The sequence below is a fragment of the Chelonoidis abingdonii genome, chromosome 6 (genome assembly GCF_003597395.2).
Source record: "Chelonoidis abingdonii isolate Lonesome George chromosome 6, CheloAbing_2.0, whole genome shotgun sequence".
NCBI lineage: Eukaryota > Metazoa > Chordata > Testudines > Testudinidae > Chelonoidis > Chelonoidis abingdonii.
Window position 1 is genome coordinate 23,642,071 of NC_133774.1, and position 26,719 is coordinate 23,668,789.

A 26,719-nucleotide genomic window follows, 5' to 3' on the forward strand; every position below is an offset into this window, starting at 1 on the left:
GCACAAAAAAGGTCAGAAATTAAGATTAGCTGACCTGTTCTCAGGCACCTAAGTTTATACAGCAACACGCTTCATGAGGGCAAATGGCAAGATTCTGCTACGCTCAGTCAGGCCGAGTGCTACTTTACTACATAACCAGTTCCATTCAAATCGATAGGACTGCTTGTGAAGTGAGGTTAGGTCTACACTGGGCAGGGGGGGTCGACCTAAGATATGCAACTTCAGCTATGCAAATAGCGAAGCTGAAGTCAGCGTATCTTAGGTCGATTTACCTGGCTGTGAGGATGGCAATGAGTCAACCACTGCCACTCCCCTGTTGGCTTCACGGTGGAGTTCCAAAGTCAATGGCACAGCGATCGGGGATCGATTTTATTGCGTCTACACTAGACTCAATAAATCAATCCCCGACAGATCGATCACTACCCACCATAGACGTACCCTAAGAGGCTACTCAGCCTGAGAAAGAGTGGCCAAATCTGACCCCAGCTAAAACAACAAAACAGACCGAAGTGTGCAAAAAATATTTCCTTTTTTAAAAAAACAGTTTAAAATGTGTTAAGTTTCAATTCTATTGACTGTCCCCTCTGGTCTCATATTATGACATGATCTTGTACTTGTCTTCTCTAAACTAAATGTTCTCAAGCCAACACTTGCAAAAAATGGCTGAAGTTAGGCAACTTATTCTCCAGTTTTTAAAAACCAAAACTTTTGTGTGTCATCTGGAAATCTGGCCACTTCATTGTCAACCTCCTTTCCAAATCATTAATAAATATATTAACCACCACCAGTCACAGTTAAAACACTTCCCACAAATACATCCCTGGGGGCAACTTGCGGTTACATTTTTGCATGACGAACATTAAACATTTGTTCCTACCCTTTGGTAACTGTGTTTCGGAGGTTGTCTTCACTAGCTGTTTACCTGGAGCTAACAAGCTGGCAATGAACCTGACGCAGCTAACATCTTTGTAAAAGATGTCTGGGGAATGACCACGCTATTTGTTTACTGTAGACTACTCCCTTTTTGTGTAGAGGTGGGTATCTACACCTTCTGTGACTCCATAATGACAAACTGAAGTACCTCCATACTGCCTGTAAGGATTTTAATGCCCCTGATTTTGACTTCAAGGTCTTTATGACTAGCTTCCTCATTTAATTTAAATTCTCTGTCTACAGTTTCAGTATTACTAATACTAAGTGCTCAAGAACCATGAGTGAGCCTCAAAATATCATGATTTGCGCTAGAAAAAAAATCATAAGTTTTTTAAAATTCTACATTTGGAGTTCTTTTTATTTGCATTCTGGCTTTTGAACTTGTAGGGTTCATATTTGCAAGCTTTTCTCTGCAAACATGGGGACAGGAAACTTGCTCTGTTTTTAAATGAAAGCAGAGTTTCTGGTATAATCATACGACTCCTGGGTCCAAGGCTTTAGGGAAAACTCCAAGGATCACAAGAGTAGGCAATACTGCAGTCTAATGGCATCGTGCTGGTGTTTAGTATAATCCAGGCTTTCCCAAACTGGGGTCATCCCTTGTGTTGGAAAAGCCCCTGGTGGGCCAGGCCAGTTTGTTTACCTGCCCCGTCTGCAGGTCTGGCCAATCGCAGCTCCCACTGGCTGTGGATCGCTGCTCCGGGCCAATGGCAGTTGCTGGAAGTGGCGGCCAGTATGTCCCTCAGCCTGTGTTGCTTCCAGCTGCTCCCATTGGCCCAGAGCAGCGAACCATGGCCAGTCGGAGCCGTGATCGGCTGGACCTGAGGAAGGGGTAGGTAAACAAACTGACCCGGCCCTGAATTTAATCATAGCAGTCACTATTACTTAATGGTTCAACTACATTTACTTCTTGATGCTGGTCAGTTTAATGTTTTCATCGAAATTTCTAGTCACTTTCTCCCTCAAATTCAGAGTAGTTAGTTGTCATCACACTTGTAAACGTAAGAAATTCCTGCAACAGTCCCGACCCAACCAAAATGCTAACGGAGCCAAAGCATTTCAAGCATATCAAAGAGCCAAGCTAGAAAAACAAGTTTATCCAGCCTGATCCCATGAGGTGAAGTCCAGTCACTGACATTGGGGGTGTTCAGTATTTCACAGATTCACTGAATTTAAGGTGAGAAGGGACCAGTTACCCTTGTACTGAGACCGGGAACTTGGATGTTGGCTAAAGTACAGTTTCTAGAAAGGTTTCAGAGTGGTAGCCGTGTTAGTCTGTATCAGCAAAAAGAATCAGGAGTACTTGTGGCACACATCCGATGAAATGGGTTTGAGCTTATGCTCAAATAAATTTGTTAGTCTCTAAGGTGCCACAAGTACTCCTCCAGCTTCTAGAAAGTGATCCAATCTGATTTTCTGCATCAAGAGAGAGAAAAATCCAACATTTCCCTTGGTAATTGGTTTCAATGGTTAATCACCAGGATGCACTCTGTATCTTGCTCACCTCCTTCAGTTCAGACTTCATGTGAGTGTGCTATTATATTCTAGGAAAAATAGAAAGTAGCCCAAATTACTTCCCGACCATTTAAATGGCTAATACTTTTCTGTGGCTGTTTTTATAGCTGTGTCATTCTTATGCGGCTGTACTGTTTTTCTAACTTGGCTTTTCTCAACATGCAAAGTGTTTTTGGATCAGATTTTCACTCAAAGATCATAAACTTCAAAGTGCATACTTTAAAATAATCAAACTATTTTAAAACAATATTAATATCATTCTACAATTAATTACAAATGAAATGGGTCATCTTATGTAACAGAACAAGACAGAATAGAGTTTGCTGGTTTCAACGCAGTCTCTGGAGGCCATTTTTCTATATCGCGAAACCACTGCACATTAGGCAGTCTTTATTCAGAACAAGTCTTCATCTGGAATTGCTAGTGTGTTATAGAACAGGAAGGAAGTGCATCACCAGCACTATCTGTGGAAGCTTGCATTATGCCTGCTCCAAGCACATGACATCAAACATTTGATTTTGTAAGTGCTGGATTCCATCATTAATAAAAGAAAAGGGAACATTTTCCTCCAACTAAAAAAAATAAAATATGATAGACTCTTTTCCACATTGCAGCTAATTGTAAGAGTTTAAAGGGGCTTGATTGAATTTGAGTACGTGGTATTCAAGAAGCTACAAATCTATACACAAAGAAACCCTGCTTTGAAATCTGAAAGAAAAAATTGGCACTCAAAAGGTGTAAATAAATGGAAACAGAAATGCAATATGTAGTCCAAAAGCCAGACAGCAAAATGGAAAATATAAAGGAAAGAAGTCTAAAAACAGCAGCTCAGGCCATAGTAATTGTTTCAGCAGACCCTTTCATAAATAAGCAGAAAACTTTAAATAAAAACTGAGACATTTATGAAAGTTGCAGTAATCACATATCTTAAATCATATTGGCTTTTCAAGATTTACAGTACTGACGGCTGCTAAAGAATCTCACATTTGACGCATGATGCAAAAAATAGGAAACAAACAGTGCTCCCTCCTCTGCCACAAAGCTGCCTTTTGATGCCACAGTTTTTCTTAAACAACAAGTCAGCATTTGCAGTGGACCTCAAAGGACTTACATAGGAACATAAGAATGGCGATGCTGGGTCAGACCAATGGTCCATCTAACCTAGTATCCTGTCTTCTGAAACTGGCCAATGCCAAGTGCTTCAGAGGGAATGAGGAATCACTTCAGAGGCAATCATTGAGTGATTCACTCCCTGTAGCCTACTCCCAGCTTCTAGTAGGGAAGCTAGGGACACTCGGAGCATGATGTTGCATCCCTTATCATCTTGGCTAATAGCCATCAATGGACTTATCCATGAACTTACCTAGTTCTCTTTTGAATCCTGTTATAGTTTTGGCTTCACAACATCCCCTGTCAATGAGTTCCACAGGTTGACTGCATATTGTGTGAAGAAATACTTCCTTATGTTTGTTTGGAACCTGCTGCCTATTAATTTCATTGGGTGACCCTTAGTTCTTGTGTTATGTGAAGGAGTAAATAACATCGCCTTATTCACTTTCTCCACACCAGTCACAATTTTATTGACCTCTATTATATCCCCTCTTAGTCATCTCTTTTCCAAGCTGGAATGTCCCAGTCTTTTTAATCTCTCTTCATATAAAAGCTGTTCTATACACTTAATCATTTTTGTCATCTATCTGTATCTTTTCCAATTCTAATATATCTTTTTGGGATGCCAGAACCGTATGCAATATTCAAGGTGTGGGTGTACTATGGATTTATATAGTGGCATTAGGATATTTACTGTCTTATTATCCATCCCTTCCTAACATTGTTAGATTTGTTTGGGTTATTTTGGTTTTGGTTTTTTTATTGCTGCTGCACACCGAGTGGACATTTTCAGGAAATGACGACTCCAAATTCTCTTTTTTGAGTGAAAACAGATAATGTAGACCTCCTCATTTTGTATGTTTGGTTGGGATGTTTTCCAATGTATATTACTTTGTATTTATCAACACTGAATTTCATCTGCCATTTTGCTTGCTTGTGAAGCCACAGAGACTTTTTTAAATACCAGAGCAGCATTGGCAGCGGACCTCAAATGACTTACATAAGAACATCACACTGGGTCAGATCAATGGTCTATCTAGCCCAGCATCCAGTCTTCCAACAGCTGCCAATGCCACGTGATTGAGAGGGAATGAACAGAACAGGTAATCAGGCAATCATCAAGTGATCCATCTTGTGTCCCACAACACTGACTTGGTTATCACACTGTCAGCTTTTCACTCAGGGCAGAAGAACCACAAGACAATAAATCTTGTACTGGGCAAAACAGAATGGGGACCAGATTCAACCCAGGATGTAATCCCTGGCATAAGGCCTTCAAGGCAAAAGGTCGATCATTGTTGATGGTACAATGCAATCACAGCCCCTTACACTGGAGGGCCAATAAAGCCCCCAAACAAGACAGGAGGCATTCCCCACAGCATCCTCCACCGGTAGGGCATTTGGGAGAAATTAAAGTAGCTTCCCACAACAGCACTGAGGGAAAGCAAAGAAACCACTGCTTGCCCTCTCTTGGGTTGAATTCCCCCTTCTGGTGCATGAAACAAGGCAGTAGATGGTAGATTAATTTACTCCTCCATGCACTAGGTTTAGTGAATCCAGCCAAGTGTGTTGACATGAAGAATTAGTGAATAGCCATCATTCTATACATCCTAAATGTTATCATTATTGAATCATGCTCTCAGCAATGGAAACTTGATATGATTTTTTTCAGGTTTTTAATGGAGCAATTATTTCAATAATGTATAGCAGGTAGATTTCATTCTCTGATTTTCTTTGGAATACTTTAAAGAATAGTCCGTTTGGAAGGGACTCTGTCTTGTTCCTTTATTTCATATTTTTAGAGGCAGGTGTGTATACACGGGACCTTGCTTTTATTACTAATGAAGTTAAATTATTTTGAATAATGGACAAATTAATTTTTTTAAAAGTCTGTTTGTAGGCAATCTGCAAGCAGGCTAAATTAATTAATAACTTGCTCAATGTGAATAGTCTGCCCACCTCTAATGCGTAGTAAGTTTCCCAAGTTCGACTGCTTCTGAAATTAATCTACCACCACCCAGCTCTTTGCTTCAGCACTGGAAGTTAAAGACCTTTTTAAGAAGTACAAGATGGAAAGCACCAATACAATCTTACCAACTACCAACAGGAGCTAGATGCGAGCTAATGGCCTACCTGTGAACCATTCTCTAGCCCATTTTCAATCTCATGAACCATCATCCACACCCACGGCTCTTATCTAACACAAGACCTCTTGCCTCTGGTCTCTCTGGAGCCATTTTGAAGATCCAGCCATTAACGTCAACTACGTAGGTTTGACAATATGAACTTTCAGTGTCTCAGGAATATGTAGTAACCAACAGACATCCCCAACTGTGATTCACGCCAATGGTTTACTCTACTGTTCTACAGTGATGTTGGTTTAAGAGAATTTATCTGTATAATTTAAAGAGCTGAGTTGTTAAAATGGCTGCTTTGATGCTTGTTATCTCAGCAAGTTTGGTTCATTAGGGGGAGCACTGGTCTGCTAAACCCAGGGTTGTGAGTTCAGTCCTTGAGGGGACCATTTAGGCAACTGGGGTAAAAATCTATCTGGGGATTGGTCCTGCTTTGAGCAGGGGGTTGGACTAGATGACCTCCTGAGGTCCCTTCCAAGCCTGAGATTCTATGATCACTCACTTGGACAGGCCCAAGTTTTTTACTGAAAGATGAGAAGGATGTATTTGCTTTCCATCCAAAGGAAGAAAGCAGCAAGAGGAGTATCCTGGGACACAAGGCCTGGGGAATATTTACAATAAATAATTTAGAACATAGATCTACAAAATAGGTATTGCAGATGACAGGATGAAAACTCTGATACTCAAAGCAGAATGACCTCCAGGGAATCACCTCTATTGGCAGACTGGCTGCTGACATCATTTTCTTGGCTGGGGCTTTAAATGTTTTATTGGCCATTGCAAGCACCTGACTACATAATCACCCTTTAAAAAAATCTGTGGGAGTCATTTGCTGTCTTGAACTGTCACCACATGGCCTGCGCCTCTTAAAGCTATTCCCCTTTTTTCATTTTCCTTTTGCCCTCTACTGAAATTTTATTCCAAGAGAGGCAAATGGAATTCTCAGCTCTCACTGATCAGACGGTTTTATGCAATGCTACTCTCTGAAAAAATTCAGACATTTAAAGATCAGGATTCGTTTGTGTTTTCACAAATATTTGCATGTGCTCATTATGTTGCTAGGTTGGCATGACCAACTGGCTCTTTTAAAACTTCTTGAAGAAAAATATCAAGGGCTTTGGTGCACGCTAAGTCTAGAACAAAAGGCATTTATCATTTAGATTAACGTGTGATGGATCTGCAAAGCAAGGGACTACACCTCTCGCCAGCCCCCTCTTTGCTGTACATCTCCTACTCCCTGACTAAGATGGGACTATGCTTTCCATCAGCACCCTGCCCACTGCACTCTCCTCCTCCTGGCCTAGAAAGTAGAAAGGTCCAGAACAATGACGTGGCTGCACTCTGCTTGGGAGTGGGAGCCACAGGCATCAGGGAGCAGAAAGAAGCTCCAGGAACTGTGGGCTGAGATGCATGTGGGACAGGCTCTGACTGCTGGATGTCACAGCTGGGTGCAGGTCTGTGAGGGACTTATGGGAGAGCACCAATGGCTGGGAAAGGGACCCTAATGAGAGGCACTACCTGAGCCTGGCCTGGAAACCCACAAATGCTTATTTGCTTGAAAGGAGACTGGACTGGAGAAGCTTCCCCAGGCACTAGGCCTGAAATGCCATAACTCTCGACATGGCTTCCCCAGGGACCCAAACAAGAACTGATAGTGCTCACTTTGAACTGGAACTGTTTAAGTCTCTATACCTGGGGTATCTGCAAACTTTCCCTTCCCTGAGAGCCCTAATAAAATATCCTTTCCTTTAGCCATGTGTCTGAGTGGTTATTGGGACCCACCCAGAACTAGTGCCTGCAAAGCCTAACTACTGAAGCACCTACAGTACTTGCCTTGAAGTGAGAGTACACTTGGCATGCTACTGGCACCCTAGGTATTTGGGGCATAGAGTAACCTCAATAACTGCAATTCTTTAGAATGCAAAGCTGCAGCTACCAAAGCTATAGCTTTTACCTAAATCTATGCACAGAAGGAAAAGTTTGGAATAGATTAATAGAAATTTAGTAGCATGGGAGACTTCTCCAGTAAATCTGTAATTACTGTTGTTTCAAGGGAAGATGGAAACTGACTGGCTACAAATGAATCATTTGCTGTATCAGGAGTAGTATTACAAAAGTGCCTAGGGGCCCCATCCAAGATCAAGACCCCATCGTGCTAGGTGCTGTACAGGCACATAGCAAAAGACAGCCCCTGCCGTGAAGAGCTTACAGTCTAGACAGACAAAGGAAGGACATTTTTATCATAGTCCAAGTTAAAGCTTCGAGACATCACAACAGCAGCTAAAGAAGCCCGAAGATTCACACTGAAAACAGCTGGAGGTTAATGCAAAATAAATCACATTATGATAAAAAGAATAAAAGGCCCCCGAACAGAAACAGCCTGAGAGGAGATCTTTAAACAGCTAAAGATGCCTGTGATGCAAACTAAAGGCCAAGTTACTTGTGCCTAAAATATGCATCGTATAAATACATAATAATCTTGATGAAATAATAATCTCCAATTAGGTTGCCAAAAAGCTATTGTAAATCAACTTAGCTCCATCTGCTTCAATAGATCTATGCACGTTCATACTAGCTAAGGATCTGGCACAGAGTAGTTTCTCAGTTCAGTAAAATAGGTTGATTAGAAATTTTTCTTTTTTACTATTATTCATCATTTCATGCCTCTCTTTCTTGCTGCTAGACTGTGTGTTCAGCCTATTCTTGTGTTTGGTCAAGTGACGATGCCTTTCCATTACCCAAAATGTGCAAGGCAAATTGCAGTACTGTATTTACAGATGCTAAATGGCAGAAAGCATCATAGCAGCTGTCAAACTACAAAGTGAGGCATAATTCAAAGTCCTTCAGCTTTTACTGAGACAAATAATTTAAACAAGGAAGCAAATAATATCACAGAATGTAGCAAACAGTTTGTCATAAAATAAGCCAGCTAAGCTATAGGTACCATGATAAAAATTAAAGATGTATTTCAACCAGTCTGATTTACTCATGCATATTAAGATAATACCTTTCCACAGCAAAAGTATGATCATGTAGTCTCTACTTCATCAAAATCTGGTGAATCAGCTGCTCATGTAACTATGGCTCACTATATAATACTTTGCATTGTCAATACATAGCACCTTCCGTCCAAGGAGAGGGTTGCCAGGTGTCCGGTTTTCGACGAGAACAGTTGGTCAAAAAGCAACCCTGGTGGCTCCAATCAGCACCACTGACCAGGTCGTTAAACGTCCAGTTGGCGCTAGGCTGGCAGGCTCCCCATTCAGCTTCGCGCGGCTCCCGAAAGCAGCCAGCATGTCCCTCCAGCTTCGAGGCATAGGGATGGCCATGGGGGCTCCATGTGCTGCCTTCACCCAGAGCACTGGCTCCACAGCTCCCATTGGCCATTGCTTCCTGGGAGCCACCTGAGGTAAGTGCCACCCAGAGCCTGCACCCCTCATCCCCTCCCATACTCCAACCCCTGCCCCAACCCTGAGCCCCTTCCTGCACTCTGAACCCCTTATCCCTGGCCCCAGCCCGGAGCTCCCTCCTGTACTCCAAACATCTCATCCCCGACCCCACCCCATAGCCCATACCCCCAGCCTGAGTCCTCACCCCCTCTGCACCCTAACCCCCTGCCCAAGTCCAGAGCCCCCTCCTGCACCCCAAACCCCTCATCCCCAGTCTCATCCCTCCCACACCCCAACCCTGTGCCCCAGCCTGAAGCCCTGTCTCACACGCGGAACCCCTCATTTCTGGACCCACCCCGGAGCCCGCACCTGCTCCCACACTCCAACCCCTGCCTGAGTGAAAATGAGCAAGTGAGTGAGGGTGAGGAAGAGCGGGTGACAGAGGAAGGGGGGGATGGAGTGAGCAGAGGTGGGGACTGAGCGGGGGCGGGGCCTTGGGAAAGGGGCAGGGCAGGGGTGTCTGGTTTTCTGTGATTAGAAAGTTGGCAACCCAATCCAAGGATCACAAAGCATATTACAAACATTTATGAATTAAGCTTTTCCAAACCTCTGGAGATAGGAAAGCATTACTGTCCCCTTTTAACATCTGGTAAACTGACCTGCAGATAGGTTAAGTGACTTTGATACCTGAGCCCTGAATAGAATCCAGGTTCCCAGGGTCCCAGTCCTGTTCTTTAATCACCTTCCTCTTAGTAGAGCACCTAATCAAGCACATCTTTTTTATATCCTCCAACTATAAACACTAGTTGTGCGTGAAGATTTCAATCTCACCTTAACCCACAATACAGAATAGAGACATTTCAGTATTTTTAAAAGCAATGAAGAATTTTTTAAAAAATTTGAATTTTCAAAAGGACTTTAATCTCTTAAATGCCTTGAGAGAATGTAACCAAGGAGTTAGTTATTGCCCATTCTATTCTTCAGTACACTTCATAGTCAGTCAGATTTCTTTATGGTCTCTAAAGGCCTGATCCAGCTCCCACTGAAGTTCTTCCATGAACTTCAGTGAGAACTGGACTGGATCTGAAGTGACCTTCACTAAATATACTCAAGATGTAGAGTCAGAATTCTGATCTCCTCTCTTGCACCATTTATATTTACTAGTGTCCCCATGTTTTTCAGGCACTAGAAAGCTAAACATTAGTGTAGTTCTTCTTAAAACACTGCACTGAAGAAGTCAAGTGACAAATTGATGAGTACTACCTGTCTTAAATACAGCTACAGGGCTACCAAGTAGCCAAAACACAACCAGCCACTCTGGCCTTTATTTGACCTAGGAAGCACTTTTTCAACTTATCCCATCAGACCTTTTCTGCATTTATCTTACCTCCTTGCCTTTTGATTACTAACCCCCCAAAACCAATCTTTCTAAAGTAATCCCTACAAGATGTAGGCTCAGAAATGTCAATATTTAATTTCACAATTTTCACAGGATGTGATCGATTGTTACTTAGGCTCATGTATTGATTATTCTTAATCAATACACACAACTCTCATTGAAATCAGATTGAGTCTTTTCATGGATCAAGGGCCTTCCAGGGGACCTGAGGGTGCTAAAAAGCTCCTGCCAGATAGATTCAGTGTATTTGTTTTTAATTTAAATTTTAGAAATATTCTTAGAAATTATAATTGTTATATAAGTGAAAGCAAGGGGATATTTACCAATAATGTTAAAATACAGTACTTTACTAGCTTATTAAATATTAATAAACTACTGATTCAGTGGTACAGTATTTCTTTAGTTATGCCTTATAATTAGATTGCTTAAGAGATTAGTTTGTTTATCTAGAAAAGATGCTACATGTAAGAGCTGAACCCATACATCTAAATCTGCCAAACTCTAAATGTGAGACCAGAAGCTAAAATGAAGGACGCACAAACATAAGAACACAAGAATGTCCATGCTGGGTCAGACTAAAGGCCCATCCAGCCCAGTATCCTGTCTACTGACAGTGGCCAATGCCAGGTGCCCCAGAGGGAGTGAACCTAACAGATAATGATCAAGTGATTGCTCTCCTGCCATCCATCTCCACCCTCTGACAAACAGAGGCTAGGGACACCATTCCTTAGCCATTGTGGCTAATAGCCATTAATGAACTTAACATCCATGAATGTATCTAGTTCTCCTTTAAACCCTATTATAATCCTAGCCTTCACAACCTCCTCAGGCAAGGAGATCCACAGGTTGACTGTGCGCTGTGTGAAGAAGAACTTCCTTTTATTTGTTTTAAACCTGTTGCCTATTAATTTCTTTTGATGGCTCCTAGTTCTTATATTATGGGAACAAGTAAATAACTTTTCCTTATTCACTTTCTCCACATCACTCATGATTTTATAAACCCCTATCATATCCCCCCTTAGTCTTCTCTTTTCCAAGCCGAAAAGTCTGAGGCTCTTTAATCTCGCCTCATAAGACACCCATTCCAAACCCCCAATCATGTTAGTTGCCCTTTTCTGAACTTTTTATAATGCCAGTATTATCTTTTTTGAAATGAGGAGACCACATCTGTATGCAGTATTCAAGATGTGGCCGTACCATCGATTTATATAAGGGCAATAAGATATTCTCCGTCTTATTCTCTATCCCTTTTTGAATGATTCCTAACATCCTGTTTGACTTTTTGACTGCCGCTGCCCACTGCGTGGACATCTTCAGAGAACTATCTACGATGACTCCAAGATCTCTTTCCTGGTTAGTAGCTAAATTAGCCCCCATTATATTGTATGTATAGTTGGGGTTATTTTTTCCAATGTGCATTACATTACATTAATCCACATTAAATTTCATGTGCCATTTTGTTGCCCAATCACTTTGTTTTGTGAGATCTTTTTGAAGTTCTTCACAGTCTGCTTTGGTCTTAACTATCTTGAGCAGTTTAGTATCATCTGCAAACTTTGCCATCTCACTTTCTACCCTTTCTCCAGATCATTTATGAATAAGTTGAATAGGATTGGTCCTAGGACGGACCCTTGGGGAACACCACTAGTTACCACTCTCCATTCTGAGAATTTACCATTAATTCCTACCCTTTGTTCCCTGTCTTTTAACCAGTTCTCAATCCATGAAAGGACCTTCCCTTTTATCCCATGACAGCTTAATTTACGTAAGAGCCTTTGGTGAGCGACCTTGTCAAAGGCTTTCTGGAAATCTAAGTACACTATGTCCACTGGATCCCCCTTGTCCACGTTTGTTGACCCCTTCAAAGAACTCTAATAGATTAGTAAAATATGATTTCCCTTTACAGAAACCACGGTGACTTTTGCCTAACAAGTTATGTTCTTCTATGTGTCTAACAATTTTATTCTTTACTAAAAGTAAGTATACAGCAATCTTGTGCTAGATAGTTTTGACAAACAGCATTTTCTTCAGCTTCAGTTCACAACTCAGTATTCCTGTTATGTGAACGGGCTAGACTTATACAAGAGGCATTTGAATGTGTGTGTTTTGCATTAAATATTCATTTATTTCTCATATTCTATATCTGTGCTGAACTTCAAAATTTACTTTTTCAGACCAAGATGTCTTAAAACTTCAAAATAATTTAGAATTAATAAGTGGCTCAAGACCACCAATCTTATTTGTAACACAGTAGCTTTCCACCTCTCTGAGCTAATCTCTAACACTCTTTATTACTCAGAAAATCAGACACAACCCATATTCATTTAGAAGGCATTTTTTAAATTAGCCATATTAAAAATCATGCTTAAATGATGTTCTAAATTGACAGGGAGTCATAAAACTGTGCAGGTCTGGATCTTTCTGATCCATATCTTTTCCTTTTAAAAAGAACAAAATTATACATAGTTTCAAATTATGAGGTTTTTCAAACTTTGCAAATAACATTTTCCTTGTTAAACCATAGTGAATTTAATGTATAGAATCATAGAAATATAGGGAAGGGTTGAAAGGGACCTCAAGAGGTCATCTAGTCCAGCCCTTGCACTGAGACAGGATCATTTGATTAGTTGACAGGACTAGAGGATATTCTGACTTGGTTGGCTTTAGGACTATTATTATTTTATTGGATTCAGCTTTCCTGGTGGTTCCATGTTTGAACCAAGAGCCCCCTAGTAAATATGTAATATCAGCAATCATTAGTTTGAGCAGCATGTTTGTGCCACACTTCCCTTCACTGGAATTTAGCAATATGAAATATGACTGCATTAATATATTATCAGCTTTGAACTCTTTAAACAAAAACAGCTGCCACAATAAGTCCCAGTCTTAGCACAGTAGTATTCACGTGTTTAGTCTATCAGTTTCTTTAGGAAGACTGCCAAAGACTCAGAGCCTTGCAGTGACATCTCTTCTGGTGAAAGCTGTATGTGAAATCTGATCAAGACTTGAGTGATTTTTCTGGGTCCAGAAATGCTAAACCTCTAAGGTCTCTCTCATGTTTTGTTGCCATATACTTCTACTCAAAAATCACAGGAGAAGCACTAAGAAGTCCCTTACCCTAGTCTGATAAAACGACACAGAGCATACATCTCCTACACATAGTGCAAAATATACAATAAAACTTTCCCACAGCCACTGATCAATGTTTAAACGATTTTTAGACACAAACTAATACATGGGCTCTCTTTAAATGTTCACTCATTCAGTGTGACGATGAATGAAGATCTTTAGTTCTAATTTAACCATTAAAACTAGTTTCTCCTACACTTTGGCTAATGCCACAGCAGCCTCAGAGGCTCAACACAAGGTTGAAATGCTCATGTGCTGTTTATTACTTGTGCTGCACTGTCATGGGGCATCGCAAGCACAAGCTGCTAACTGCCGAATAAGAGCTCTGGGGTGATAATAACTTGATCTGCCCTGTTGAATCAAGGGGTCATCCCCTTTCTCACAGTCCTGTTTGGGACTATCTGAGGAAACCTTTATTCACTCTCCTCCCCACACTCAGGTCACAAATATATGCAGCAGTTCTGAACACAATACTTAAACCTCTGCTTCCTGCCCTGAAAGATGAAATCCTACCAGTTAGTTCTGAGCAAGAATCTGGGGTTGTGAAAAGAAGGCTGCACACTGAGTCTTGGGCTGTGCGGCCATTTTATTGAAACTAATACGTGTATTGGAACCTTAAATTTGCTCGAACAGGCTTGCCTCTTTCTTTTAAAAACCTAAACCAAAACACTTACCTGTGTAGGCAGGTCATTTGGGTTAAGGTCTGGCACCCCACCATCTGAACGGCGAGACCTGTACTGTCCCTCAGAGTCTGCATTTCGAAACCGATCCTCTCTACTGCTTGCCGCTTCAGATGCCTCTGGCTGTGAGCCATCAACCTCCATAGGCATGTGGTGTCCATTCTCCTGCTCTGAATTCTGGCTGTCTTTGCTTTCCTTGCTGTCCTTACTAGCTGGGGTTCTGGCAATGACCCCAAACTTTCTAGTTCTTTTCCCATTTTGAGCGGCTCTGTCACTTCGCTCCGAGGTAGGCTTTGCTTTGGGTTCACAGCTATTGCTGTTGTTGCCATTTGATGGAGGAAGAGGGGCTTTGCGCTTAATGCGACGGAACATGATCAGGTAGATAAAGCCGCCATTCCAGCACTGATCAGCCAGGTAGCTGCGAGCAAGAGAAAAGTTTGGATTATAAACAGATTGTCCTATAAATTTGATATTGCAAATACAGTCAATAGGTATATATTTCGCTAGGTATTGATGCACTTTCTAACACAATTCTTTGCCTAGCTAAATTGTTACCAAATGCAATGATAGAGTAAACACCTAGAAGCATCAGCAAATGATCTTTGCAGTTGATATTAGAAATGGTGGGATGTTCAGGCTCACAAGGGAGTTCTGAGCTCTTCCTTCCAATAAGGCTATTTTGCAAACAGTTCTAAAAGGTATGCCATGCTGATGGAGAAAATATTCCTCATCACCAAAAAATGCTTCTTGCATATGAATTAGAGAAGGTGCATTTGAAAGAAGGAGTTTAAAAAAAGAAAAGCCTGGAAACAGGCTAAATCACATTTTGGTATTCATGACAACTGGTAAAAACCACTCAGCTGGTCATCTTCCACAATTCAAACTCTGAATGCGAGACAGGTGTTTAGGCAGCACAATGGGATGACAGAGCATAGGAAAAAACAAAGAAAACATTTTTCTCTCCCCAACTGTAACAAAAAATACCAGCCAGGCTTCACTTGCGCAGCAGCTTACACAGTATTTGTATCTGAAACGCAGCCTTTTCCCTGAGATACATCTTCACTTTTGGCTTGGGTACATGTGCCTTACGTTGGGGCAAATCCACTGTTTCTGTAAGTAGGTTCCAATTGCCCCAGTACAGCAAAACACTACGCTATAAACTATGATGTACCTACTGGGTCCAATAACAGGACAAGGATGTAAGGTGAGTTTCCTTTTACGATGTCTATTCTGGTGGAGAGCTAGGTGATCTGAGCTGTGGAAGTAGCAGCCATAAGTAGCAATACACACATTTACAATCACTTCCACTCTCACCATCTGAGTGACGTGACGCTTTACATCACTGTATTTCTACTTCAGGTGAAACACAATCACCTCTATGGAGCTGCACCCATTTATTCCAAGGGTGAATTTGGGCTCTTGTGCATTTAGGGACAACATATACCTCATCCTAAATTCTTTAAATATTTGGCTTTCAATCCAAGAATGTAACCAACTGAGAGTACAAATAAGCTTGAATTTGTACTTAACATGTTTGTATGAATCCCTTCTAGTAGGTCCTATGCTAACTTAGGTTACGTTGCCTACTTTGCTGGTGAAAGCAGAAAATGTTTCCAAGAATATCAAACAAATCATTCACCAATAGCAATGAACATTCAGTAATGTGGAGCTGTTGGTAAACGTACAGTAATATCACCTTCTAGAGAGGTGAAAGTAGATGTCAGTAAAAGGAACTACACTGTAAAGATCTTTAGATGAAATAATATGACATTTGCAGATGTGAGTAGCAGTAGTAGTCAGGGACTGACCATCAGAGTCAGAGTCAAAGAGATTAAGGCCAGAAGGGACCCCAAGATCATCCAGTTTGACCTCCTATATGGCATAGGCCACCAACACCACCCAGCACCTGCACACTAAACTAAACAACCACAATAAGACTAAAGTATTACAGCCCATAGGAAACTATCATGTGCCACAGGCAGAAAGTGGGGGGGACCAAAGTGCACCGGTGCTTGAGGCCCCTACACTGGGAATTAAGTGAGAGATACCCAGACAATTCTGACATGTGGCCTGCAATCCAGAGGAAGGTGGAAAAACTCAAGGGCCCTGCCAAACTGATGCGGGGAAAATTCCTTCCAAACCCCACATAAGGAAATCAGTTAGATTCTCACCATGTGAACAACAGCCAGCCAGCCAGCCAGCCAGCCAAGCACATGAGAGAATGATTTCCCATCCCAACAGACTTGCACAATACATCTGTACTGTTAATGCTGACCAGCTGTGCTGCCCCCCTCAACCGCTATCCCAGCTGCCATCCAGCTGAGCTGGGTTCGTTGCACTGCCAGGGACACTCAGGCCTTGGCTACACTGGTGCTGTACAGAGCTGCAACTTTCTCACTCAGGGGTGTGAAAAAACACACCCCTGAGCGCAGCAAGTTACAGCACTGTAAAGCGCCCGTGTAAACAGTGCCCCAGCGCTGAGAGCGCGGCTCCCAGTGCAGTAAGCTAATCCCCTCGGGGAGGTGGAGTACCTGCAGTGCTGGGAGACCTCTCTCCCAGCACTGCGGCCGTGACCACACTCGCACTTCAAAGCGCTCCCGCGGCAGCGTTTTGGAGTTTCGAGCGTAGCCAAGCCCTCAGAGGGAGCATGCAGGGGAGGAACATGGGAAGCCTAAAGCCAGTTTATGAGCGAGGAGGGGTTTTTTTGAGTGGCAAGGGTGAGTGATCGAGCAAGTGGCAAACTTTGGTGGTTGGTTCTTTGATATTTCTCAATGAATGAAAGAAGGTACTGGGCATTGCTGGGTGAGCAGAGGAGGCACGTTAAGATGGAAGAGGCAACGGAAGCTGGAGATGGCACAGGTTAGTTGGTAGTTTCTGTCCAGTTCTTCCTTATGGTGAGGTCAGAAAATCCCACCTTCACTAATGGCCCTCGTTTTTTAAAGGTGTTTAGACATTGCTCCACTCAGCACTGCAAGGCTCTGATTTTTAAAGGTGTTTAGACATTGCTCCACTCAGCACTGCAAGGCCTACGTGACTTGGGAGACTAACTCTCAGTTTCAAAAGTAACTTGGGCATTTACCCATTAAAAGGTCATAGGACTTAGGAGCCCAAATAGTTGAAAATGAGACTAATTAGGCCCCTAAGGCACTTAGGCCCTGCAATGCTGAACAAAACAATGCTTAAATACTTTAAAAAAATTGTGCCTTTATTTCATCAGGGAGACCAATGATTGAAGGACAATGGTAACCACAGGCCCCATCTCCTCAGAGATGGCCCCTGCAGAACAAGATTGAAGCACAATGAGTAAGTGGGACAGGAAAGTCTGTACTGATAATGGCAATGACGTATCTTCTCAGTGAACATGCAGAAGACTTCAGTCACCACAATTATAAATACAGCACCTTTCACAAGCACTGTAGTCATTCTTTAAAATAAAAAATAAAAACCATCTTTCTTTCTCAATTGGCTGGAAGTAGGCAACACAGTACAAGAGCCTATAGCAGTGTGGAAAATCTTGGGAGGGTTGAGTCACTAATGCATCCAGAGGAGATTGGACCCAAAGGGTTATATTATAACATTCCAGAAATAAACAGATATTTTGATGATCAAGTTAAGAGTTTTCCCTCCCCCCTCAAATCAAGGGAAGAGGGGAAATTTTGTTCCAGAAACAGTATAGGCTGCCTGGTTTTCACATTTATCTTTCAAGCTCAAATTTCAAGACAGCCAGCAACGTTGATTAAAATTCATGACTTTTGCTTGCAGCAATACCATTGCACTCTGATCCATCATATATAAACTTGATAGCATTGCTTCTCCTGAAGGAGAGAAACAGAAAAGTGTCTCCTGCTCTAAGCAACCTATGGTCTGTTTTGGCTGCCACGTCATTCACATACATACATTTCTCTGCATTAATAATTGCATGCTTTTTTAAGCACTGATAATACAATACTTCCATCAGACAATACCTGTTAAGTCCAGAAAAAATAATGTTATAAGATGTATTGCAAATGAAGCAATTTTATACAGCAAAAACAACATATGATCTCTTTACCATTTTATATTCTTTTGTGACGTTAGTTTTATTCATAACATGTAAGATAAACACTTTGGGGAAAGGATATAATATTCTAAAGGCTCATTTTATAAATATTCAATCCACTGTGGGTTCAAGGATATGCTTAGAGACACAGGGCCAGATTCTCAGCTGGTGTAAATGGATGTAATTCCCTTGACTTCCATGAAACTACAATATTTTACTTTATGAAGATCTGGCCCACATACTCCAGTCATGCAACCTGTAGTAACTCATGTTTCTATGCTCCCTTGATTGCTACAGGACAGTTCCATGCATGCACTACACTTCTATGAAAGATGAAAACAAATTGACACAGATGAACGAATGAGTATCTCTGAAGAACAATAACCACGCCAGCAGCCGTATCTCTTCAGGCGTTGATCTTGTCAGATCTTCCAGGCTTTGGGAAAACTATGTGCTGGAAAAACAGGTGTCGATGATTCAGTAGGTGGTACTCTTCATTCTGAGTCACTGTTGAATCAATGCCCGATCAGACCTGTATTGGAAGAACTAAGCTGATGGTGCAACACTCAACTATCTTTTTGTGGAGATAGACAGCCAAGGTCCAGATCACTTGTGGCCATTTAATAGAGTGACTTTTAAAAAAAAAACGAACAAAAAAAACAAGGATAAGATCGTTAATCAAACTCCTAAGCCAAATTTCAATTTGGCTAACTATATTCTGCCTACTTAGCTGGCTTCTTTTTCCTTTCCAGCTTCTTTTCCTGCCTTTGTATCTTTAAGTCTGAGGAAGAGGGAAAAAATCCCTAAAATTGATCTTAAAGTTGACCTGTTTCAATCCAAGGCAGGAATGAAGGAAGCCTGCCTGCAGAGCTAAGAATGAGCAAAGCAGTAAGTGCACTTCCCTATGTCTTGACTGGTATAGATTTGATGATGTCCAATGACAATCATGCCACAGAAAACTCTCTGACATGTTTTTCGGGGGAGAAATAGGAAAGTTTTTTTTTTTATTTTTAAAGCATTTTGTGTAACTTAAGACTAATTACATTAATATTAAGATGTAATAAGCCAGAAAAGATAACAGTAGACTAACAAAAGCATGGAAAAGAAATAAACCTGATCTTACCAAAATGTAACGATTGGTGAAGATCCACACTGTTTTTTAATTTCTGTCTCTCTATGAGCCTAGGAGCATCCTACACCAGAAGACAAATAAGGGCTGGATTCAGTAAAGTATATGTTCAGCTTCTGCACTGCAGAAGCCTCTGCAAAAGTGATGCTGGATCCAAAATTCCACTAGTCAGGGTTTCTAAATAGCAGAAACCAGACAAAATTTTTTACTTAATCTGGCACCAGCAGAGTATTCACTGGGTTTTTAAAAATTCAAATACCAGATGGATTTCAGAAAGTCCAAGATCAGAGCTGCAACGTTATGTTGGGGTGGGGGCGCCTCTTATCACAGATTTGGAAGCACTAGCCTTGACAACATACCACAAGGTCTGCATATTACTGATCTTGAAGAATGCAAGACATTTTATTAGCGCATAACACAACGCTGTTAATGTGTTACAGAAATAGAACGCTTTATTAGAGCCATATCTGCCCAATTTTCTGTAGCAATGTTGATATTCACCAAATCATTTCAGGATGATGCAAAGGGCCCCCTCACACAGAAGAAAACCACAGCTCCCCTGCACAAAGGACGAGGGCCACAGAGACAACATGCAGGAAGACTCTAATCCAAAGAAAGACTTTTCCTTGTACCGTACTTACAAAGGCAATTAATTACAGACCAGATTGCAGTATTTGTAATGGATTCAAAACACTTTTCAATACGGCTTTTTTCTAGAATAGCACTTAATTGTCTTAAATAAATACAGATAGCACAAATATATTTTCCATTTCTATAGCACCTTCCGAGGATCACAAATGCTAAGCAACGATGAGTGACTATGCACGAACTCCACAATACCCTATGAAACATTACTAAGGATACATACAGCACAAGGTGTGCACGGGCTAGCTTACCTGAGCTAACTTGAATCCAGTTAGCATGGGTAACTATGGTAGTGAAGACAGTGCCTGCACTGTGCTGTCTTTTCACTACTATAGTTGCCCATGCTAGTAGGATTCAAGCTAGCTGGGGTAGGCTGATTCCATACGTAGCTTTTGCTGTGTAGACATACCCTAAATGAAGCTACCAGTGCTGGAGTGCCATTGCACTGTAAATTTCCAGTCTTCTACACTGCTGTGTGATACAGCAACATATTTTAAAACTGCCTAAGTGGTAGGTTAGTACTGCTTTATTTCTGTTTTTTTAAACAGATGAGTAAACTGAGGCAGAGAGGTTAAGTCCAAATTATTGTAGGATAGTTGCACAAAAATCAGAACCCAGCACTGAGAAACTCTGGTGATGAACACTATAGAAAACCCTAATAGGGATTAACTACATAGAATACATGGACCCAGGTATCCTTGCTCCCAATTTAAGAGCTAGGACATTCTCCAAGACATCTACATTGAAACATCCTTGTCTTCATGTTTTGAATTAATGACAGTCTGAACTGTTTTCTGATTTGATCTCACTCTCCTAATTCATATTAGCTAGGGTACAATATCAGATAATCATGATTAGTACGGGATGATATGTTCCTTTCTTTGGGAGAGAAATCATCTATCTGTCAAACTAGAGAACCACAAAAACTACAAATAATTAAAACTAAAAGTTCAAAAAAAAAAAAAAAAGAAAAAGAAAAGGTAAAACAAATCACTGCTGATGCACTTTGTGTCTAAGGCAAAGTACAGAGCAGCGTGTGCAGTTACCTTCCTCGCCGCATGCCTGCCTGTAAGGAGCTGTGTCCCCGGTTACTACTACTAATAGGTGTGTAATAATACTCTCTTTCCTTCAGAATTATGAAGGGAATTGCACATCCATTACCCTCTGTGACTAATGTGTCTTAAACTCCCAACTCTCAATTCTCCCTTACACCACTGAGTTGACTTTTGATATTATATAAACTGAAACAAGCCGGGTTTATTCCAGGTTCAATGGCATACGTGTGAAGTGTTTGACTCGGAAAGGATATTTTAGGATAAGTAAACAGAAAGCATTCCCAGACTCGACAAGCACATGTTGCAATGAACTCTCTGTCTCATCACATTTGTTAAAGCTGTGCAATGACACTTTCATAAACATCAATGGTCACACTGAGCCATAGGAGAACCAAAGCTGACTCGGCAGCCATCAGAAAACATCTGGATTTCCTTTACAAACAAAATATTTAAAAGTATGTTTATTGTCTAATAATAGTGCTCTTTTACATTTATACAGGGCCTTTCATCCTGATGGGATGCCAAAATGCTTTATAGAACAACGCTTTACAAACTGTATACACACTGATATCTAGCCAGCTGGCACAGAATATGTTTCACAAGAGTGGCCAAAATTTCCCCTCAGTGCTCAAGGAGACTGGATTTCAAACCTTTACGCAAAGTGCCATGGGACCTATAATGTCCAGTGCAGCACAGATAGGGCACTGGCTTTTTGTTCTCTCCTGAAAGGCTGCGACATGGTAAACTGCTTGAAACTCAGTGTCCTCTACCTTGGAAGAATAAAGGGCTGAGTAAATCCTGACAAGATTCAAAGTTTGGGGGGTATTTGAAGCTATGTCTGAGATCAACAGATCCAAAGGGCAAATTATCTAAATTGGCTATCAGATAGAAGTAGGGGAATGACTGATGATAGTAAAATATTGCCTGATCTAGCTGTGAGCATCTAACACAGAAGACAAGAAGCCATGGAAATATATAGCTGCTTAGAACAAAGTCTTTGCATCTCAGGGCAGTGATTCATGTCATCATGAAGGTATGTTACAACATGAAACAGCCAGTCCAGAACAGCCCTGAGGTCCAAGAGCCTGGCTGGAAGAACAGATTGAAGTTGTGATTTTTAGCTTGACAGGAATCAGTGCTTCCCTGGTTGATTGGGTTACACCCCCTCGTAGGCCTGTACCACCACCTTTACACAGTTGTCACCTTTCATCTTTGCAACTTCCCGTGGGCAGAATTTCTGCCTTGCTACCTCCTCCACGATTTATACTGATAGAAACCAGTGTAAGATCCTTGGGTGAATTTGGCCCCTGTATTAACTTAATACGATGACCAAGAGGCTAGTACATAACAGTAACTAACAATAATGAGGCAAGCAGTTTCAACTCATATTGTCACACTCAACCTTTCCTGTCTTAGATGCTATGTGTGTGCTGACATATGGAATAAGAGATGTCATATTTTCTACCTGCATTAATAAGATGATTAAAAAATGTAGAAATAACATGAGAAGGTCAATCAACAAGCTGAGCTGTTCTAAAAATATCAACCAAGTTAATTGAAATGGCCGGGGGCAGATAACAGGGATCCCAGTTCCTTTTGATGTTAAGCAATTTTGAGACTACGACTTGTTGCCAAGAATAAGCAACATTTCCCCACAGTCTCACATCAGCGGTGGCTCTCTAAACAACATTGGTTTTCTGAAAAGCCGAGGCTTGTGTACCATGGAGAGAAAAAAAAAAAAACTTGAATTTGCAGTTTTATAAGTCTTTATGGCAAATTATTAAACAACAGCTTTACAAAAAGGGAATCAGTGAGTAATGAGAATAAAGCTACTGAATTTTAAGAAAATACTTGCAACTTAACTTTCAGAGGGGCAATGTTGTTCAGTAGGGAACTGACATGCCCTGAATCCCTGGGCAATGACTTAGCCTCTTTCCGGCTCAGTTTCCCCATCAATAAAATGAGAATGATAATAAGATAATAATGCAATAATAATGTCCTGGAGCTGAAACCTGTAGGAGTCAGGTTTTTCTCTTTGTATGGACCAGCTGTGGAATTAAATTCCCACCAGAAATACATCATGGCCACTTTTGGAATGAGACACCACACACATCTGTTTGCACAGGTATAATGAACTGAGAAAATGTCTTTACAATTTATGAGACTAGGATTCCCCCTCACAGCAGACCAGGAAAGGGAGCTCAGTAGGGTCTGTGACAAAAGGTTCACCATTGAAGCTCAAGTACCGAGGAGTTGGCTACTTGGCTACATTGTATGGGCTGCAGAAGAGAGCATGTTATACCTTTTACTGGGAAATCAAATTTAAGCCTTGCAAAATGTGACCAGATACCCAATTATGTGAAGCACTATGTAAGCTAAGTAAGGTGGTTTCTGGGTCACCTCCCCAGGGGCTGCATCAGCTGCCACCAAGCACATCCACAGGTTGCGGATAGCAGAACATCTGAAACAGCAAATGTCCCTCACTTTCTAGCTCAAGTGGGTCTGGGTCACATTGGGTGGGTGTAGCAGTGAATGCCTGCCCTGCTCCTGCTTCAGTTTGTGCATACTGCAGAGTGAGTGTGCCAAGGCGTTGCAGTGGTTCTCACTCTGCAGTGCACCAGGGAGCAGTGGATGGCAGGAGCAGGGCATGCAGCGGCTGGCACATGCTGCTGCTGCCGTCATGCCAGCACCATGGGCAGGAGAAGGAAAGCCGACCACAGGGGCAAAAGATGGCAGCAGGCGCGATAAGGACTTAGTTCAGGGAGAAGGATGAGGGTTGGGTCAAAAACCCTCTAAGGCTTGGGTCCAGGTTGGGCCTATAAATTAGGCCCAGGTAGACCTCTAGGATGGATGGTCTGGGTGCTAGCCTGTACCTTAGGAGAGCTAGGCTGAAGTCCCTGACCTGCCTCTGGTCTCCTGTCTGACTTTGGCAAGTCCAACAAGAGAGACGATAGTTCCCCATCCTGCAGGGGTGTTGTGCAGATAAAAACGGTGAGGTGCTCACATACTAGGTTACCGAGGGCCATCTCAAGGCCTTAGAGAGAAGTACTGTTTAAGCCAAAATTAAACTGAAAATTGAAAACTTAATGGGCATTCTCCCAAAGGTGATGGCCAACGGCTAAATCATGTATAGATCGCAGGTATGAGGAGAACACGGACCGGAATAATTAATATTAGGAAAAACAAAATGAGAACATATAGGTCCTTTCTTTCCCATCCACATCGTAAAAAAATTATTTTAGAAGTGTTCTTAGTGCTCATGAAATGTGCCAAGATAAGTTCTGGAGCCCTCTGCTTAGCCACTGAACATAACGCTTGGGTGGAAGCAACACAAGCCTCTTCCACACTGCCCCACAAGTGTGATTGCCAAGAAGTCCAATCTTATTTAATCTTTTTATTACTGACCTTGGCACAAAAAGTGGGAATGTGCTAATAAAGTTTGCGGATGACACAAAGCTGGGAGGTATTGCCAATACAGAGAAGGACCGGGATATCATACAGGAAGATCTGGATGACCTTGTAAACTGGATTAATAGTAACAGGATGAAATTTAATAGTGAAAAGTGCAAGGTCATGCATTTAGGGATTAACAACAGTAATTTTGGTTATAAATTGGGGGCATATCAGTTGGAAGTAATGGAGGAGGGAATATTGATTGATCACAGGATGACTATGAGCCACCAATGGGATACGGCCGTTAAAAAAGCTAATGCGGTTTTAGGATGCATCAGGTGAGGTATTTCCAGTAAAGATAAGGAGGTGTTAGTACCGTTATACAAGGCACTGGTGAGATCTCATCTGGAATATTGTGTGCAGTTCTGATCTCCCATGTTTAAGAAGGATGAATTCAAACTGGAACAAGTACAGAGAAGGGCTACTAGGATGATCCGAGGAGGAATGGAAAACCTGTCTTATGAAAGGAGACTCAAAAGAGCTTGGCTTGTTTAGCCTAACCAAAAGAAGGTTGAGGGGGGATATGATTGCTCTTTATAAATATATCAGAGGGATAAATATTAGGGAGGGAGAGGAATTATTTAAGCTTAGTACCAATGTGGACACAAGAACAAATGGATATAAACTGGACACTAGGAAGTTTAGACTTGAAATTAGACGAAGGTTTCTAACCATTAGAGGAGTGAAGTTCTGGAACAGCCTTCCAAGGGGAGTAGTGGGGGCAAAAGACATATCTGGCTTTAAGACTAAGCTTGATAAGTTTATGGAGGGGATGGTATGATGGGATAGCCTAATTTTGGCAATTAATTTGGCAATTGATCTTTGATTATCAGCAGGTAAGTATGCCCAGTGGTCTGTGATGGGATGTTAGATGGGTGGGATCTGAGTTACTACAGAGAATTCTTTCCTGGGTGCTGGCTGGTGAGTCTTGTCCACGTGCTCAGGGTTTAACTGATCACCATATTTGGGGTTGGGAAGGAATTTTCCTCCAGGGAAGATTGGCAGAGGCCCTGGAGGTTTTTCACCTTCCTCTGCAGCGTGGGGCATGGGTCACTTGCTGGAGGATTCTCTGGACCTTGAGGTCTTTAGACCACGATTTGAGGACTTCAATAACTCAGACATAGGTTAGGGGTTTGTTACAGGGTGAGATTCTGTGGCCTGCATTGTGCAGGAGGTCAGACTATATGACCATAATGGTCCCTTCTGACCTTAAGTCTATGAAGCTATGAATAAGTCCAGAGAGTGCCTCCGGGAGTAAGATGTGGGAATCTCTGCTTGAAGGTGCCAGTCGTGATGGTAACAGATTGTCATGTGGACACAGAGCCCATAGCAATCGCACTATGATCACCAACTCATTTAATCCATGTAACCAACGTAATCATTATGTTACCTACAGACAGAGGAGTGATTTGCTAAACAAGTCTCAATATTTATTTTGCTGAGATTTTGGGCTTTAATATTGACAAAGGGCTTGAACCTGAAAAAAAAAACACACAAAAAAAAAAACACACCACTCAGCACCTATAAAGGCCTTCGGTACTTCTTGGGATCAGACCCCAAAGGAATATCCCAACAGATAGAAGAATGAATATTCAAAAGGCAAATTATGCTAAATACTTGGTTGGAGGCAAACAGCAGTGTGTGAAAAGCAGGGAACTAACTCAATCAGGCCATCACAGGACTGCATGGTCTGGATTGATAATACTGCTTACATTTCAGCAGCAAACATGTAACTGATGGCACAGTCGTTGTCCGCAAATATTTTCAGTTATCCGAAAAAAAGCTAATTTTAAAATGACTAATTGCTGATTTAATACGATATGTGCTAGTTTTCCACTTTTGCTGCAACAGACTGAAATATGATCAAATCGAATTACAATAAAGTACAATCACCTATAATTAGTTCTCAATATATTGTTTGTGGCTGTTTTAATTCACTCCCTTCACATTGGTTTCCCACCCTTCAGAGAATAACCCAACTCAGCTACTATTCACCTGTAATTGAGGCTGTGTAAAGGACTTTGGTTTGGCAAACTCCAGACAGTCTCTCTGCATTTGTACTCCTCCTTTTTCCATAACGCTTTTAAATGGCAAAGCCAAAGCGTCTG

At 41.6% G+C, this 26,719-nt stretch overlaps 1 protein-coding gene across 3 annotated transcripts in view; it reads right to left on the reverse strand.

The window, feature by feature from the left end:
- PDZD2 (PDZ domain containing 2) overlaps positions 1-26,719 on the reverse strand; it is a 260,890-nt gene that overhangs the window by 85,549 nt on the left and 148,622 nt on the right. For all 3 annotated transcript variants that reach the window (XM_075066889.1, XM_075066890.1, XM_075066891.1), the window contains exon 2: positions 14,285-14,708. In XM_075066889.1, the coding sequence (XP_074922990.1) occupies positions 14,285-14,708 (424 nt within the window). The remainder of the gene's footprint in view (positions 1-14,284; positions 14,709-26,719) is intronic.